The following is a 16,365-nucleotide window of genomic DNA, read 5'->3' on the forward strand; positions in this document are numbered from 1 at the left end:
CATTGGCTTTTTTGATTAAGCATATTTCACTGTGTTGGAGCCAGGTGACTGCCGAATACAGTCACTGTTTTGATGATGTGTGAGCAGTTTAGATAAAATATGCTGTTCTGCAACATGGTTTATATCTAAGCAGGGCAACAAGGAATTTCCCTTCCTGCAGCTACAGTGGAGCAAGAAGCAAATTCTCCCTGTAGCATATAGAGTTTGGGGCATTATGGATTAATCAGGATTACAGTGTACTGAACGAGAGAGCATGTTTTTTTGTATGAGACAGTCTATCAAGACTCTCAAATTTAGAGACTAGAAAATAGAGAAATGGCAGTTAAGGTGAAATACAACTGCAAAAATGCAAGAAAAAATAATCAGAGGGAAAGACAGAGCATGTTTTTAATGTGGGCTCTGTTTTAAATTCCTTTTATTGTATTCCTTTCTTATATTATTCTGAAGGCGATAAAGTACCTTAAGTTGAATATGACTTCTGCTGGTTTCTTCACATAATGTGATCTATCCAGTACCGGGTGGATTGTATAGTTCAAGTGATGGTGGTACCATGAACTAATTCAGATTCTCTATTGCTGTAATTCACTAGCTGAAAATAGCTAAACTTTTCAAGGATGTGAAAATCATCCCTTCCAGCCTCTCTTTAAAGTGGATGAGGGACCATAAAAGAGAAGCCTATTTTTCAGTTGACATTGTGGACAAACAACAGTTTGTTGCGGATATTATACTTAATGTGTTATCCCAGACACTTTTTAGACAGAACAGTAGGATTAGAGGTAGCTTGTCAGTAAGAAGGGATGCATTTTATTAGTGATAGGATGTATGGCAAGTGGACTCATACCTTTCACATGAATGGGCAATCTTAACATTTTGGAAGTGGTAGTTATAAAAAAATAATTATGGGAGTAACAACATGGCAATAACAGTTCTTCCAGCTGTTTGTAAGTAGAAAATGTGTTGATGTGTAGGAAATTATTTCAGACTCACGTGGGTGACCTATCAGTAGCTGAAAGAGGCAAAAACAAGTAATCTATTAGATTCTTTTTAAAAGTCATTTTCTTTTTTCAGATCCTTAAGAGTAGAGACATCCTAGGACACGCTGTGTGTGTGTTTATGTTGCAGTGCAATATACCTGTCTACAGCTCATTACTTTCATCACTGGACTCTAGTGGGGAGCTAGCTAGCTTTAAACTTTGTTTTTCCCTTGGCCTTGGCTTCCTTTTGATTAACTTCAATCTCTATTAGTTGAAGCCCTGGTAGGACTACACTTTGTCAAAAGGGTTGCTGGCTCTTAGAGTGATAACTGTCATGCTAGATATGGATTGCCAAATTGTTAGGAGGTACGGGCATCTTTTACTACAGCTGTTATAGCTGTGCTTTAGTGAAGAGTTAATGAAAATAAATGTAATAATAAAAGATGGCAGGCTTCATTATTTCTTTAAACTGGATGTTTGCCATTTTGTAAATGCAAATACCTGTACAAACCCAAATTACTAATAAAGGTTATTTTTGTGTGCTTTCATAGAAATGTTAACCAACATAACTGTTCAGTTTTTCTGAATTATTATTCTAGGATCAAGACCACCTTTAATACTTCAATCTCAGCCTCCACCTTACTCTTCACCTAGAGATGTCCCCCCTGACATATTATTAGATTCTCCTGAAAGAAAGCAAAAGAAACAAAAGAAAATGAAGTTAGGGAAGGATGAAAAAGACCAGACTGAAAAAGCTGCAATGTATGATATCATTAGCTCTCCATCCAAGGACTCTACTAAACTTACGTTAAGACTTACTCGTGTAAGATCTTCAGATATGGACCAGCAGGACGATATGCTTTCTGGTTTGGAAAACAGTAACGTGTCGGAAGGGGACATTTCCTTTAATGTGCAGTATCCAGGACAGACTTCTAAAACACCAGTTACTCCACAGGATATTAATCGCCCATTAAATGCTGCTCAGTGTTTGCCGCAGCATGAACAAACAGCATTCCTTCAGGCACAACAAGTGCCTGTTTTACAACCGAACACTTCAGTTTCTGCAAAACAACCTCAAAATCATTTGGTACAGACACATCAACAAGTTTCACAACATGGAACTATTACGCCATATGATGAAGTAGAATTGGATGCATTGGCTGAAATTGAACGGATAGAACGGGAATCAGCTATTGAAAGGGAACGGTTTTCAAAAGAAGTGCAAGACAAAGGTAAAAATGTTGCGTATATGTGCTGTATTTATATATATAATAGAATTTCCTATCCCCTAAAAGTCTTTGAAAATGAATAATAATAATTTCCATATAAATGTATATTCTTAGTATAAGTTGGTGGTTAGTGATATCTAAAATTCTAGAAAATAAACATGTAGTGTGATGTATTTCTCATAAACCATAAAGGAATATAACTTAGGTTGTAATCCTGTGTATGCTTACTTGGAAATAAGTACTATTGTACTCATTGGGGCATATTTCCAAGTAAGTAGGCATAGGATAGGGCTGTTCTTTGTAACTTGCATTTCTTTTTTTTTTTAGAGTAGATCAAGGGAGAGGGGAAAGTCCTTGAAATTGGAGCAATATCATGTCAGTGTTGATAGCCACTTGTTGCAATATTCAACCTGTAATGAATCTGTTAATGTGGGTAGACTTTCACCTTGCAGGTTCTGTGTGGATGGCGTAGGGTGGGGGGTTGCCATAGCCTTGAGATTCATCAGCCAGAGCCAGTTAGAACATGTTGTTGGGGATTGGTAAAGCCAGCTGGAAAATGTGGCTGGAGCTAGACACAATTGCCTGCTGTATCGCATACATCGTGGTGACCTTGCTTTATCCGTTCATAGCTGTTCCAGAACAGATACAGATCAGAGGTTGGCCGCTGTGAGAACAGGATGCTGGACTAGATGGGCCACTGGCCTGATCCAGGAGGCTCTTCTCATGTTCTTATGTTCTTATGAGATTTAACAGCAGATCCTAAAAATGCTAAAGAAGGATATTGTTACAGTGATTGCATTTTGTGTATTGTTTTTATAAACATCATCCAGTGCTTCTCAGTCCCCTCATGTCCACCCCCTCAACACCCTTTACGGCAAGTGATGGGAAATAAGATAACAGAAAAGAGAGGAAAAGAATAAACAAAATTTTAATTCTGTGCTTGTTTAACCAAAAATAAAACTAGTAATGTCAAAACATCAGTTTTGAAGATCTGCTTTGGGAAATTGTACTTTTAATTAATCCATTTTAGGAGAGACATCAGACATGTACCTGATGCATGTAGAACTAGAAATCCTGTGCATGTTTACCTAGAAATAAGTCAATTTGTGTTCATTTCAACCGAGTCTCGGAAGTATGCATAGGATTGCAGTTGTTTTAGAATGGAAGGATCTCACATTTAAAAAACGTTATCAGGATACACTTGGAGGTGGGGTCAGACTAAAATATATATTTCAGATGGATTTTTGCAAGAGATTTTAAAATTTAAAATAGATTTTAAAAAAAAAATATTTCCCACAGATTTTTGCAAGGGAGAGATTTTAAAAAGCTTTTTTTCCCAGAGAGACTTTTTTGTTAATTGAAAAGGGGAATGTTGTTAGGTAAAAATGGTATTTCTAGAGGGAGGAAGAATTTTCTAGAGTTGGGAGAGAAAGAGAAAGACAAGACCGAGGTACTGCTCGTGGGAGATAAGAGGAGGTTGGGAGATATAGACCTGGTGCTTAATGGGGTGAGGTTACCCCTGAAGGACCAGGTCCGCAGCCTTGGGGTCATTCTTGACTCCCAGCTGTCCATGGAGGCTCAGGTTTCAGCAGTGAGCCGGGCAGCTTGGTATCAATTACATCTGATACGGAGGCTGCGACCCTACCTTCCTGTCCATCTACTCCCACGGGTAGTACATGCCCTGGTCTCCTCCCGCTTAGACTACTGTAATGCGCTCTACGTGGGGCTACCCTTGAAAACGGTCCGGAAATTGCAGCTGATACAGAATGCGGCGGCACGTCTGATTCAGAACAGCCGTCGCCGTGATCATATCACTCCGGTGTTAATAGATCTACACTGGTTACCAGTTGCTTACCGAGCCCAATTCAAGGTGTTGGTGTTGACCTTTAATGCCCTATACGGTTTCGGCCCAGTTTACTTGAAGGACCGCCTCCAGCATCATCAGTTATGCCGCCTGACGAGATCAGCCACACAAGACCTCCTCTCGGTCCCACCAGTTAAAACTGCTAGACTGGTGCAGACCAGAGAGAGAGCATTTTCAGTTGTGGCTCCCACCCTCTGGAATTCCCTGCCTTCTGATCTTCGCTATGCCCCCTCCCTGATGGGGTTCCGCCGGGCTCTGAAGACCTGGCTATTCAGGCAGGCCTACAGGATCTCGGGGGTGGATTAATTTTTATGCTGTTATTAACTGGAAGGGGTTTTTTAGATTAATCATTGATTGTGGTACTTTTATATTGTATTTTATTGTGTACTGTACGTCGCCTAGAGTGGCCGTTAATTCGGCCAGATAGGCGACTCATAAATAAAATTTTATTATTATTATTATTATGAAATGGGCAGTTCCTAAGTTGGAGCAAGTTGAGCTCTATTGCCTTGAGGACTGTGGGCAGAACTATCCACACTTTGGACAGGGCAAATACACTTGTGTGCAAGGGGTGGGGGAGAAAAAGAGTTTTATGGGCAGCACCTCATTTCATCACAATGAGGGCTGCAGGCAGAGCTCTCCAGACTTCTGATTAGTGCAAGGCAAATGATCTCCTCACCAGGGGGAAAAGGTACAAAGGCAAAACATAGCCGGGGTCCTCTATGTGGACTTTGACTGGCTCAATGAATAGATGTTAAACATGCTTGGGAGTGAGAAGAGGAGATTATCAAATGGTTGCTCTCACCTCAGAATTCTGCTAGCTGGTGCCCCAAGCAATTTTCTTGCCTCCATGTGGGTTGCTAACTTTGCCTCCTGCTCAGAAGCAACAGGCAGCTTTTTACTGTGTCTCCTTTGCTCTGTCCTTCTGAACAGCAGAGAGTGTAAAAATGCTGCTAGACATGTCCATAAAGCAGCAATAAAAGAGACAGCATGATAAGTTGGCAGGCAAAGTTATTATGATTGACATACTGCCTTTCATCAACCAGTAGGTTACCATCAGTGTTCTGCCCCATTAAATAGAAAACTTGCTTCTTCTTCTTGTTTGTTAAGTTTATATCCCGCCCTTCCTCCCAAAAGGAGCCCAGGGCAGCTTTAGAAGTAGACATACAGTGCCTTGCAAAAGCAGTCAGACCCCTGACCACTGCTCTCATGTTACTGAATTACAAATGGTACATTGTAATTTCATTCTGTATGATATTTTATTTTGAAACACTGAAACTCAAAATGAATAATTGTAAGGTGACATTGGTTTTATGTTGGGAAATGTTTGTAGGAAACATAAAAAACTGAAACATGTTGCTTGCATAAGTATTCAGCCCCTACACATTGATATTTGGTAGAGCCACCTTTCACTGCAATAACAGCTTTAAGCCTTTTTGGGTAGGTATGTACTAGCTTTGCACGCAGTATTGGAGGGATTTTGGCCCATTCTTCTTGGCAGATTTGCTCAAGTTTGTTCAGGTTGATTGGACATCGCTTGTGGACCACAATTTTCAAACAGTGCCACAGATTCTCAATGGGATTGAGATCAGGACTTTTACTGGGCCAATGTAGGACATTCACCTTTTTGTTCTTGAGCCACTCCAGTGTTGCTTTGGTCTTGTGCTTGGGATCATTGTCCTGCTGAAAAGTGAATTTCCTCCCAAACTTCAGTTTTTTAGTGGCCTGAAGCAGGTTCTCTTGCAGTATTTCCCTGTATTTTGCTCCATCCATTCTTCCTTCAATTTCAACAAGATGCCCAGTCCCTGCTGATGAGAAGCATCCCCACAGCATGATGCTGCCACCACCAGACTTCACTGTAGGGATGGTGTGTCTTGAGGCATGGGCAGTGTTAGGTTGGCGCTACACATAGCGCCTTGAGTTTTGGCCAGAAAGCTTTATCTTGGTCTCATCTGACCACAAAATCTCTTCCCACATGGCAGCTGGGGCACTCTCATGTTTTTTGGTGAACTCCAGACGTGCTTTCAGATGGTACTTTTTTGAGTAACGGCTTCTTTCTTGCCACCCTCCCATTTAGGCCATTGTTATGCAGAGCTCTTGATATGGTTGACTTGTTATGTGCCTTCAAGTCGATTATGACTTATGGCGACCCTATGAATCAGCAACCTCCAATAGCATCTGTCATGGACCACCCTGAGTGGTTGACTAGTATACAATCACTCCCAGCCACTGAACTCTGTAGCTTCTTCAAAGTGATTGTTGGCCTCTCTCTGGCTTTTCTCACAAGTCTTCTCCTTGTTCGAGTGCTGAGTTTTGAGGGATGGCCTTTTCTTGGCAGTGCCTGGGTGGTATGATGCAGCTTCCACTTCTTGATTATTGATCCAACCGTGCTTATGGGGATATCCAAACACTTGGATATTATTTTGTACCCTTTTCCTAATCTATGCATTTGTGTTACATTATCTGTCGCTTCTGAAGAATACTCCTTGGTCTTCATTTTCCTTCAGATCCACAGCTTAAGAACATACATAAGAACATAAGAAGAGCCTGCTGGATCAGGCCAGTGGCCCATCTAGTCCAGCATCCTGTTCTCACAGTGGCCAACCAGGTGCCTGGGGGAAGCCCGCAAGCAGGACCCGAGTGCAAGAACACTCTCCCCTCCTGAGGCTTCCGGCAACTGGTTTTCAGAAGCATGCTGCCTCTGACTAGGGTGGCACAGCACAGCCATCATGGCTAGTAGCCATTGATAGCCCTGTCCTCCATGAATTTGTCTAATCTTCTTTTAAAGCCATCCAAGCTGGTGGCCATTACTGCATCTTGTGGGAGCAAATTCCATAGTTTAACTATGCGCTGAGTAAAGAAGTACTTCCTTTTGTCTGTCCTGAATCTTCCAACATTCAGCTTCTTTGAATGTCCACGAGTTCTAGTATTGTGAGAGAGGGAGAAGAACTTTTCTCTATCCACTTTCTCAATGCCATGCATAATTTTATACACTTCTATCATGTCTCCTCTGACCCGCCTTTTCTCTAAACTAAAAAGCCCCAAATGCTGCAACCTTTCCTCGTAAGGGAGTCGCTCCATCCCCTTGATCATTCTGGTTGCCCTCTTCTGAACCTTTTCCAACTCTATAATATCCTTTTTGAGATGAGGCGACCAGAACTGTACACAGTATTCCAAATGCGGCCGCACCATAGATTTATACAACGGCATTATGATATCGGCTGTTTTATTTTCAATACCTTTCCTAATTATCGCTAGCATGGAATTTGCCTTTTTCACAACTGCCGCACACTGGGTCGACATTTTCATCGTGCTGTCCACTACAACCCCGAGGTCTCTCTCCTGGTCGGTCACCGCCAGTTCAGACCCCATGAGCGTATATGTGAAATTAAGATTTTTTGCTCCAATATGCATAATTTTACACTTGTTTATATTGAATTGCATTTGCCATTTTTCTGCCCATTCACTCAGTTTGGAGAGGTCTTTTTGGAGCTCTTCGCAATCCCTTTTTGTTTTAACAACCCTGAACAATTTAGTGTCGTCAGCAAACTTGGCCACTTCACTGCTCACTCCTAATTCTAGGTCATTAATGAACAAGTTGAAAAGCTTAACCAATCATCCTTCAACAGTGGGGTTTTTATCCTGACAATGTGACAGCAAGTGTAATGGTTCACAGGTAGAGGCCAATGGTAAGGTGATTGTGTCCTCAATAGGACAATTTCTTTCATCTGTGCAAACCGGCAGCTTCCACAGCACAGGGGTTGAATGCTTATGCAAGCAACGTGTTGTTTCTTAGAAACATTTCCCAACATAAAACCAATGTCACCTTACAATAACTGATTTTGAGTTTAGTTTCAGTGTTTCAGAATAAAATATCGTACAGAATGAAATTACAGTGCACCATTTGTAATTCAGTAATATGAGAGCATTTGGTGAGGGGTCTAATTACTTTTGCAAGGCACTGTATATGCAATTGTACTGTAAATTAACTATACAGCAGATCCTTAATGAGCCCTGCACAGCAGGAGACATGTCTAAACTTCTTTTCAAAGTTTTCACATTTTCCATTTTCCATTGGGGGGGGCACCCATATACTTATTGTGTAGTAGTATTTGCAGAAAATAACTTCTAGCGAGTACTTCATTTCAAGACAAATCCCACTGCAGGAAAGATGCATCCTTATTGCTATGAAAAAAAAGGAAGGGCAAACTACAGTGATTCCAAGAACCACTAGAAAATAAAAGAGAAGCAGGAAAAGTGCACTATAAAGGGGAGGGAAAACAGCAGTTTTTTAGGACCCCGGGGATTCCTATTGCCTGGTGTCCATGAAACTCACTTAGCAATCACAACTCTGACTTCCCTCATTGGCTAAAAACTAACAGATGGGAGCGGTCAGGCTGGCTCATTTCACAGAAAGAAGGGTCCTTCCATTTTTTACTTCATAAATTCCTTTCTAAGGGCTAGATAAATGAAGACCCGGAGTCTGGGGCATCTGCCTGGGGGTGCCAAAAAGGCCTTTGTGGATGCCAGGTTGGTGACCCCATGCTATGGTATGACTTGTAAAACATATATGACCTCTTAGACAATCTTGCTGACACTGGCTCTGTCTGCCTGGGCTCACCATCACTGATTGGATACTGATGTCTCCAAAATCAGGGCAAGGAGGAGCAGTGGTAATTACTGATTACTATATTGGCAACTGTACCCAAAGAAATGATAATGGGCTATGGCTACTTTGCTGTTACTCCTTGTAGTTGTTCATTGGTTAGCTTTTGTCAGTGGCAAAAAGAAATGATTTGGCTGACTCTGCCTCAGTCATGTGAAGTAGGAGAGTATTTTTATTATTATCTAAAATTTATTAGATGCCTATCTGGCAGGTAAAATCCTGTCACTCTAGGCGATGTACAGCAAAAATATAATACAGATACATGTCAAAACACAAAATACAAAACAGTCAATTAAATCAAATTAAAAATCAAAGGAAACAGAAGACCAATCCACACCTTTAACTACACAGCTCTGACAATTTCCTCCCCCCTCCTTCCTCTATTTTGTGGTATCCATAGCAGTTTCTTAGATTTCCAAATGTGCTCCTGGCCCAAAAAATGTTGGGGACCCCTGTCCTAGAGAGAAGAAACATTCTACTAAAAAAGAGGTCTGCCTACTTCACATCACAAGAGCTCACCCAAAGATACCCACTCATAGTGAATCAAGGTTTGTTAGGGGTACGCTGCTGACACAGAGATATAAAATACATATCTTAATGTAGGTAGAGTTGCTGTGCAGCAGTTAGCAGGGAAGCAACAGCCCAGTTTGGATGAGTGTTTTCTCCTTCTGGGCACAGTGTGGTTTAGAATAGTATCCCTGGTGCTGGGGCAATGAGTGCAATATGCACATACCCAGCAGCTGCTGCTGGATTCCTGGAAGGTGGCAGACCCATTGCCATAGCAATAGGGATGCCTTCTATAACATTGAAAGATTGAGAAGCTGTGAAATAGATAGTGTTATAGGAAGGATGGGCATCAGATCGAGGGATGCAGTCACATCCTCAGTCCCCACCTCTCGTGTTTAAAAGTATATTTTCCCCAATAATCTGGTGCAATCACTACTCTACCATTAGATAAGAATATAATGTCTTGCATATTTTATTAAAACAGTAGAGCTGCAGCGTTGGTGATGGGAGACAGTACCATGCTATGGACCTGTGTCAGCTCTCAGAAGCATGTGTGATACCAAGTCTACAATTTCTTTGCCCTTTAAGAAATATTTAAACAGTCTGTTTTGTTTTGTTTGTCAAATTTGTGGCTTAAAGTGTTGAGTTATAAGACTTCACTTGTATACAAAGTTAATGTTTTTCTTTTCTCTATTAAATCTAATGCTTTTACTAAAGTATCAAATGCTCCAGACTGAAATATCCATATGCCTGCCCAGCCCTTTTTAGAAAATTGTGTTACATGTTAATGTTAGTGACACAATATAAAGGTATTGCTGAATAGTCTCCCAAAATAAGCATCTTAATTGCTTGTTAATTTTTTTCTGTAACAGTATTGCTTTTTTAATATGGCTTCTTCTTCTTCTTTTGAACCAGTTTCCAGATATTTCCTGCTGGGAGGAAGGGCGGGATACAAATAAAATAAATAAATAAATAATCTTTGACATATATAAACTAAAAGAAATTACTGTAATGTGTTAATTGGTGATTTTCAAGGTAGCTTATAAGTATGTTGGGGACAGCGTAGCTGTCAACATGGCTTTATTCAAAACAAATCTTGTGCTTCCTTAGATATAATTAAGAGATCTAGTAGCTCAGATTTAAATTATATCTGGATTATAACAATTTTTGGCCTCACTGCATAATATTCTCACAAGAGCTTGGGAAACATGAACTAATGCTTCTGCAAGTTTGATATTCTGTTAATCCATTTACTATACTAGAAATATATAAATTAAAGTCAAATCAGATGACTATCCATCAACACTGCTTGAGTGCAGCTTTTCCTGTGCATGGAAAGATGATCTCAGGTGGAAACTAGCTCCACCTAGCGGTTGAAGACAGAAAGAGCTCTGTTCAATTTTGCAGGGCCTTCCAGCTCTCCCTGGCTACTTGAAACAGTTCTTTCTGCCTTCACCAAAGATGGTTGATTCTGCTCTCTGCTTACCTTTGGTTAAGACCTGTATTCGTTTTTTTCTGTTCCCTTGGGTTCCTTGTTCTTTTTTGTTTTTCTTGTGTTTGGTCGGTATAATTCCTCAGTCGCATCTCCAGCCCTTCTTTCTTTTCCCAAGTTCAACGCCAGTTTTTCTGCTAACTGCTGCTTTTAACCGGCTGCACGGGCTCCTGCCTTCAACTGGCTTCATTGCCCCCCCATCTCTAGAGTGGCCACAGCACCTTGAATGTTTCAATGCCAAGTGCCCAAGCACTTCTGCCACTCGCTGCTTGCCCCCCTAAGCTGCTTCTCCACCCATGGGGAAGTCAACCGCAAAATTGGTAATTTCTGCGAAAAAATCCAAGCTGCTACCACCAGTGCCGGCTCTGACTTCAGTGCCATTGCCACCATTGCAGTTCTCCACAGTATCTTAGCCAAAAGCAGCTACCATTACGCATAATCCATTGATAGAGGCGGTTCCTGCCTGCCCCTCCACCAATGATGAATCGGTGGGAGCAGGGCAGCATTGAAGCAGGTTTCCTCTGTATCTCTGTGGAGACTCTGAGGGAAATATGGGCAGTGCTGGGGGAGGCGCCATCTTAGCTAACAGTTAACATATAACAGAAGGCTCTCACAGTGGCTCACATAGATCTCAGAGAGACCAGGAACCTCTTTCAGTCTTAGGAACATGTTTTCCACACGTTCTTCCCCTGAGGACTTTCCAGGGTTCAGGGTTTGCCCATATCCCAGCCAACCTTACGAGAGGTGCAAGTTGCACATTCAGCACAGGTTGTTCAGTCAGCCTCTCCTGCAACTGTGGAAAGTCAGCCTCCCTGCTCTTATGTGCAGCCTATGCAGTTGCAGTTTTCAGCACATATGTTGCAGCAATTGAAAGAACAACTGAGGGATGCTTGCTTGGTAGACTTAGCTAGGGATCTGCCATCCTCCCCTTCCACATCTTATGGGGCTACTTAAGGGGTTTCATTGCAATAGCAACAAGCTGGTATTCATGTAGCTACTCAAGTGGCAAATCCACCACATCACCAAGCTGATACTAATATGGTTTCATCTTCACCCCTCTCTGTTCAGCAAGCCAGTATTAATGTTGCTGGGTCATTGGCCCCAGCCCCACCCAGGATGCAATGGACACAGCAACCTGCTCAACCTCATTCATTCTCCGGTACACAAGTACCGCTTAATGGTTCGTCACTGGACCCTCACTCCATTGCCTGGGGTAGGCATGCTCATTTGTCTGAAGGTAAGATAGCCAATCCGGATAATGAGTTAATTGTTCTGGATGAAAAGGAATGGAATGGGGACTCTGAATCTGAAGAGGTCTCCACTAATTGGATTTTTCAGGAGACTCTCTTCCTCTGTTATACAAGGCTGTGGAAGCATTAAGTCTCAATTCTTCAGTGGATTCTCCAGCTCCTTCAGCCTCCAGGGTAGCCGCAGTGTGTCTGGATCCAAAACATAAGTCAAGGGTCCTTAAACTACCTTCCTTGCTCCCGAAGGTGAGTAAATCTGAGTTTGATGTTCCCTTGCAATTTAAAAAGCTGGTACCATCAGCAAATAAATATTATGTGCTTGAGCAGCACCTTATGGATCAGTTGAAAGTTTCTCTTGTAGATGCTCCTCTTGTGAGCTTGCTGAATCCGTCCTTGAATCTGAAAGACTTGGACTCTCATTGTAAAGATACAATGGAGAGTAAAATGGATCAGGGTCTCAGAAGAGTTCATGATAGCAGCGCCTTATCAATCTGGGCGGCAGTGGCTGCTTCAGTGCTTGCATGAGCTTTCCTTTTCTGGTTGGAAGACTTAATGGATAGACCGCAACAGGACCCAGGTACAGTCTGTCAATCTCTATTAAAAGTCTCATGAGCAGTAACTTTCATGGTAGATGCAGCCATGGATGCCATGCAATTTTCTGCTAGGTTATTGGCGGCTGGAATTTTCACCAGGGGGACCCCATGGTTATGTCATTGGGAGGCTGATTCTACTGCTTGCTCCAATTTAACTTCTGAGCCCTACGTAGGGGGCAGGTTGTTTGGAGATGTCACTCTGGCAGGGGTCCTGGAGTCAAAAGAAAAGAAGTCAATGCCTTCTACCAGGAAAAGAAAGGACAGAAAATCCTTTCATAGATCCTTTCCTCCGTACCAATCTGTTCTGCCCTTTTGAGGCTCCAGACAATCTGGAAGAGCAAAGGATAGTCGGTCCAACCACCCCTTCTGGAACAGACAACGCAATCCCACCAAGGGCCAGCAACAGTTTACTAATAAATTTGGTTCTGGTTTTCAGTTGTGGGGAAATAAACACAAGTTCTGATGCCAATTCCACACCAGTAGGAGGTCATCTTCAATTCTCTGATCGGTGGATAGAGATTTCATCAGATCAATGGGTACTGCAGACTCTTGTGTCATGGTCTTTGTCTGGAGTTCACCTCTTCTCCGCCACCAAGGTTTATACCTTCCCCCCATCTGCCTCTCTGGTCAGAAGGCCAGGATTCAGGAAGCCATTATACATCTTCTATAAATGGCAACTGTAGAGCCAATGCCTCTAGGGGAGAGGTTCTCGGGAAATTATTCAGTCTTTATAGTTTTAAAGAAAGATAGCTCCTACAGGGTGGTGCGTGACCTAAAAAGTCTGAACAAGTACATCTCCTACTGCGAGTTTAATATGGAAACCTTCATGTTGATCAAAGATGCCCTGAGACGGGGGAATTTCCTCACTTCCATGGACTTAAAGGAGGCTTACCTGCATGTTCCTATCTTTCCACCTCACCGACGCTACCTCAGGTTCGCAGTGGGGGACGATCACTTCCAGTACAGGGTCATGCCAATCGGTCTATCGTCTGACCCCAGATGATAATTGGGTCCCCATTGCTACAGAAGTTGTGGGATGATCTGCATGTGACCCGAGCTTGCTTGAAAGATCATGGATTCCTGGTCAACCATTCCAAGAGCCAGTTAGCACCATCTCGTTGCATTGTGCACTTGGGGGCGACAATAGGCTTGGAACTAGGAATCATAACATTATCACAGAACAGGGTGAGCAAGGTATGATCAGCGATGCTATCCATCCTTGCTGTGAAGTTGGCAGATCTCATGCAACTGGCAGCTGCACTGGGTCTGACGGTTTCCATGTTTCAAACAACCCCTGGGCAAGACACCATTTTTGACCCCTGCAGTGGGCACTGTTACCATTCCAGAATGACATAGCCACCAGATGCTACTGTCAGGTGGTGCTGCCTTCAGCGGTTTGCCAGTCCTTCAGCGGTTTGCCAGTCCCTCATATGGTGGGTACACAATCCCAGTCTACAGAAGGGTGTTCCTATTTGAGCCCCTCCATGGACAATCATTATGTCAGATGCCAATCTGATGGGCTTGGAGCCATATGCGAAGGACAGATGGTGCAGGGGTTCTGGTCAGCAGAGGAGACCTTACTCCCTATCAGTCTCCTGGAGCTCCAAGCGATTCATCTGGCATTGAGGCATTTTGCCTCGTTGAGACCATTGAGGGCATCATAACAGACAATGTGACCCCCAAAGCACATGTGAATCGTCAAGGGGACACACAGTTGGTTCACCATCAAAAGGAATCCTCAGAACCTTTCCAGTGGGCAGAGTTCCATTTTTGTCATTCCTGGCAGAACATCTGAAAGGGGAGGACAGTGTGCAAGCAGATTGGCTGAGTCAGGAACAAGTCCCACCAAGGAGAATGGAAGCTTCATCCAGTGGTTTTCCAGGAGACTACTGCCCTCTTCGACAGGGTCATAGTGGATTTATTTGCCACTCACCTCAATTGTCAGATGAAAGAGGTCTCTCTCCCAATATGCAGTTCTGTCAATAGAGGCAGTAGATGCTCTCATGTTTGCATGGCCCCCAGGTCACCTGTATGCCTTTCCTCCAGTTTTAATCATTCCCAGGGTTCTTCAGAGGATCTGTGATGAGAGGGCAACTGTTCTACTGGTGGCTCTATTTTGGCCACAGAGACCCTGGTTCTCTGAAATTCTTGATCTGACAGTCGCACCACCTTGAGAAATTCCTCTAAGACAAGATCTCCTGTCACAAGGACAACTCCACCATTCCAGTCTGGGGTGGTTAGCTCTCCATGTATGGAAGTTGAGAGGCAATGTTTGTTGAAAAGTGGCATTCCACCACCAGTAGTTGATACCATGATGGCTTCTTGACCTTCCTCCACTATATGTATTTATGAGGGTAGATGGAAAGTTTTCTCCACTTGGTCACAGAAGAAGAAGCTAGTTCCTAGGAAGGAAGGGTTTAATGACATCCTGGCTTTCCTATAAGATGGTCTGTCAATGGGGCTTAGAGTGTCAAGATGTTAACTGCCCTCCAGAATCTTCCTTTGAACCACTCAGTACCTGGTCTCTTCGTCTACTTTCCTTTAAAGTTATTTTTTTTGTGGCTATCGCCTCTCCTTGAAGAGTGTCTGAGTTGATTGCTCTGTCTGTTGACAAACATTGCTGTATTTTTGATAAGGATAGGGTCATTCTCTGCACTATCCCTTCTTTTTGCCCGAAAGTTATTTCTAACTTTCACTGTCAGCAGGAACTCATCCTACCTTTCTGTTCTTCCCTGGTCCATTCCACAGAGAAGGCATGGTACTCCTTGGATGTGTGGAGGGCTCTAAAAGCTTACATATCTAGAACAAAGCCTTTCCGCCAAATGGATAACCTCTTTGTTTCTTTTCACACAGTTTCATTAGGGAAAAAAGTCTCCACCTCAACTCTGTCCAGGTGGATTATAACGTGCATTGCCCTGGTGTATATGTCCTTGAACTTGGCACCGCCTTCTAAAATAGTGACCCATTCCACCAGGGCAGCAGCCATGTCAGCCACTTTTCCCCTCAATGCTCCTCTTTATGAGATCTGCAGAGTAGCTACATGGGCTAATCTAACACTTTTATCAAACATTACAAAATAGATGCTTATGCATCAGCCAAGGCTGCCTTTGGGAGGAGAGGGCTACAGCATGTTCTCCCAGGACAGTGGCATTGTATAGCCCAGCTTCTTTCCCACCCTACATGGGTCAGTTCTGGTATGTCTCCCCTGAGATAATCTTTTCATGCATTGGAGAAGAGACATTTGGTCTTACTGTGAAACGGTCTTCTCTGTGCATGTCAAGATGATCTTAGGGCCACTCCCTATGGGGTCCTGGGTTGCCAACCCTAATTCTGTTTTCTTATTAGCTGTTCTGTTTTCTGTCTCTTTGGTTGTTGTTATGTGCCTTTACTTGTCTAGTTGGCTTGTCATCAAAGAACTGTTTCAAGTAGCCAGGGAGAGTTAGAAGACCCTGCAAAATTGAACAGTGTTCTTTCTGCCTTCAGCTGCTAGGTGGAGCTAGTTTCCTCTTGAAATCTTGACATGCAAAGAGAAGACCGTGTCATGGTAAGACCAAATGTTTCTTCTATTAATTTAATTAATTATGTAGGTGAAGGAGTGGATAATGTTTCATATGCGGGGATGATACGTAAATTAGAGGACTTGTACAGCTTCAGAGTATAAGCTGAGGTTCGGAAGCTGAATTAGTTTTAGTTAGGCCACATGTAAAGTGCTTCAAACACAGGGGTTTGAAATGTGTGAATTATATGCTAGATAACAACTTGAGCAAACATTTGTGGGTTAGGCATAGATGGA

At 42.7% G+C, this 16,365-nt stretch overlaps 1 protein-coding gene across 9 annotated transcripts in view; it reads left to right on the top strand.

The window, feature by feature from the left end:
* Window positions 1-16,365, top strand: part of NIPBL (NIPBL cohesin loading factor) — a 227,798-nt gene that overhangs the window by 128,636 nt on the left and 82,797 nt on the right. For 8 of the 9 annotated variants that reach the window (XM_061616556.1, XM_061616564.1, XM_061616519.1 and 5 more), the window contains one exon: window positions 1,574-2,206. The exons of the other annotated variant lie outside the window; for it this stretch is intronic. In XM_061616556.1, the coding sequence (XP_061472540.1) occupies window positions 1,574-2,206 (633 nt within the window). The remainder of the gene's footprint in view (window positions 1-1,573; window positions 2,207-16,365) is intronic. 9 annotated transcript variants of the gene reach the window in all.

The sequence above is a fragment of the Rhineura floridana genome, chromosome 1 (genome assembly GCF_030035675.1).
Source record: "Rhineura floridana isolate rRhiFlo1 chromosome 1, rRhiFlo1.hap2, whole genome shotgun sequence".
Taxonomy (NCBI): domain Eukaryota; kingdom Metazoa; phylum Chordata; class Lepidosauria; order Squamata; family Rhineuridae; genus Rhineura; species Rhineura floridana.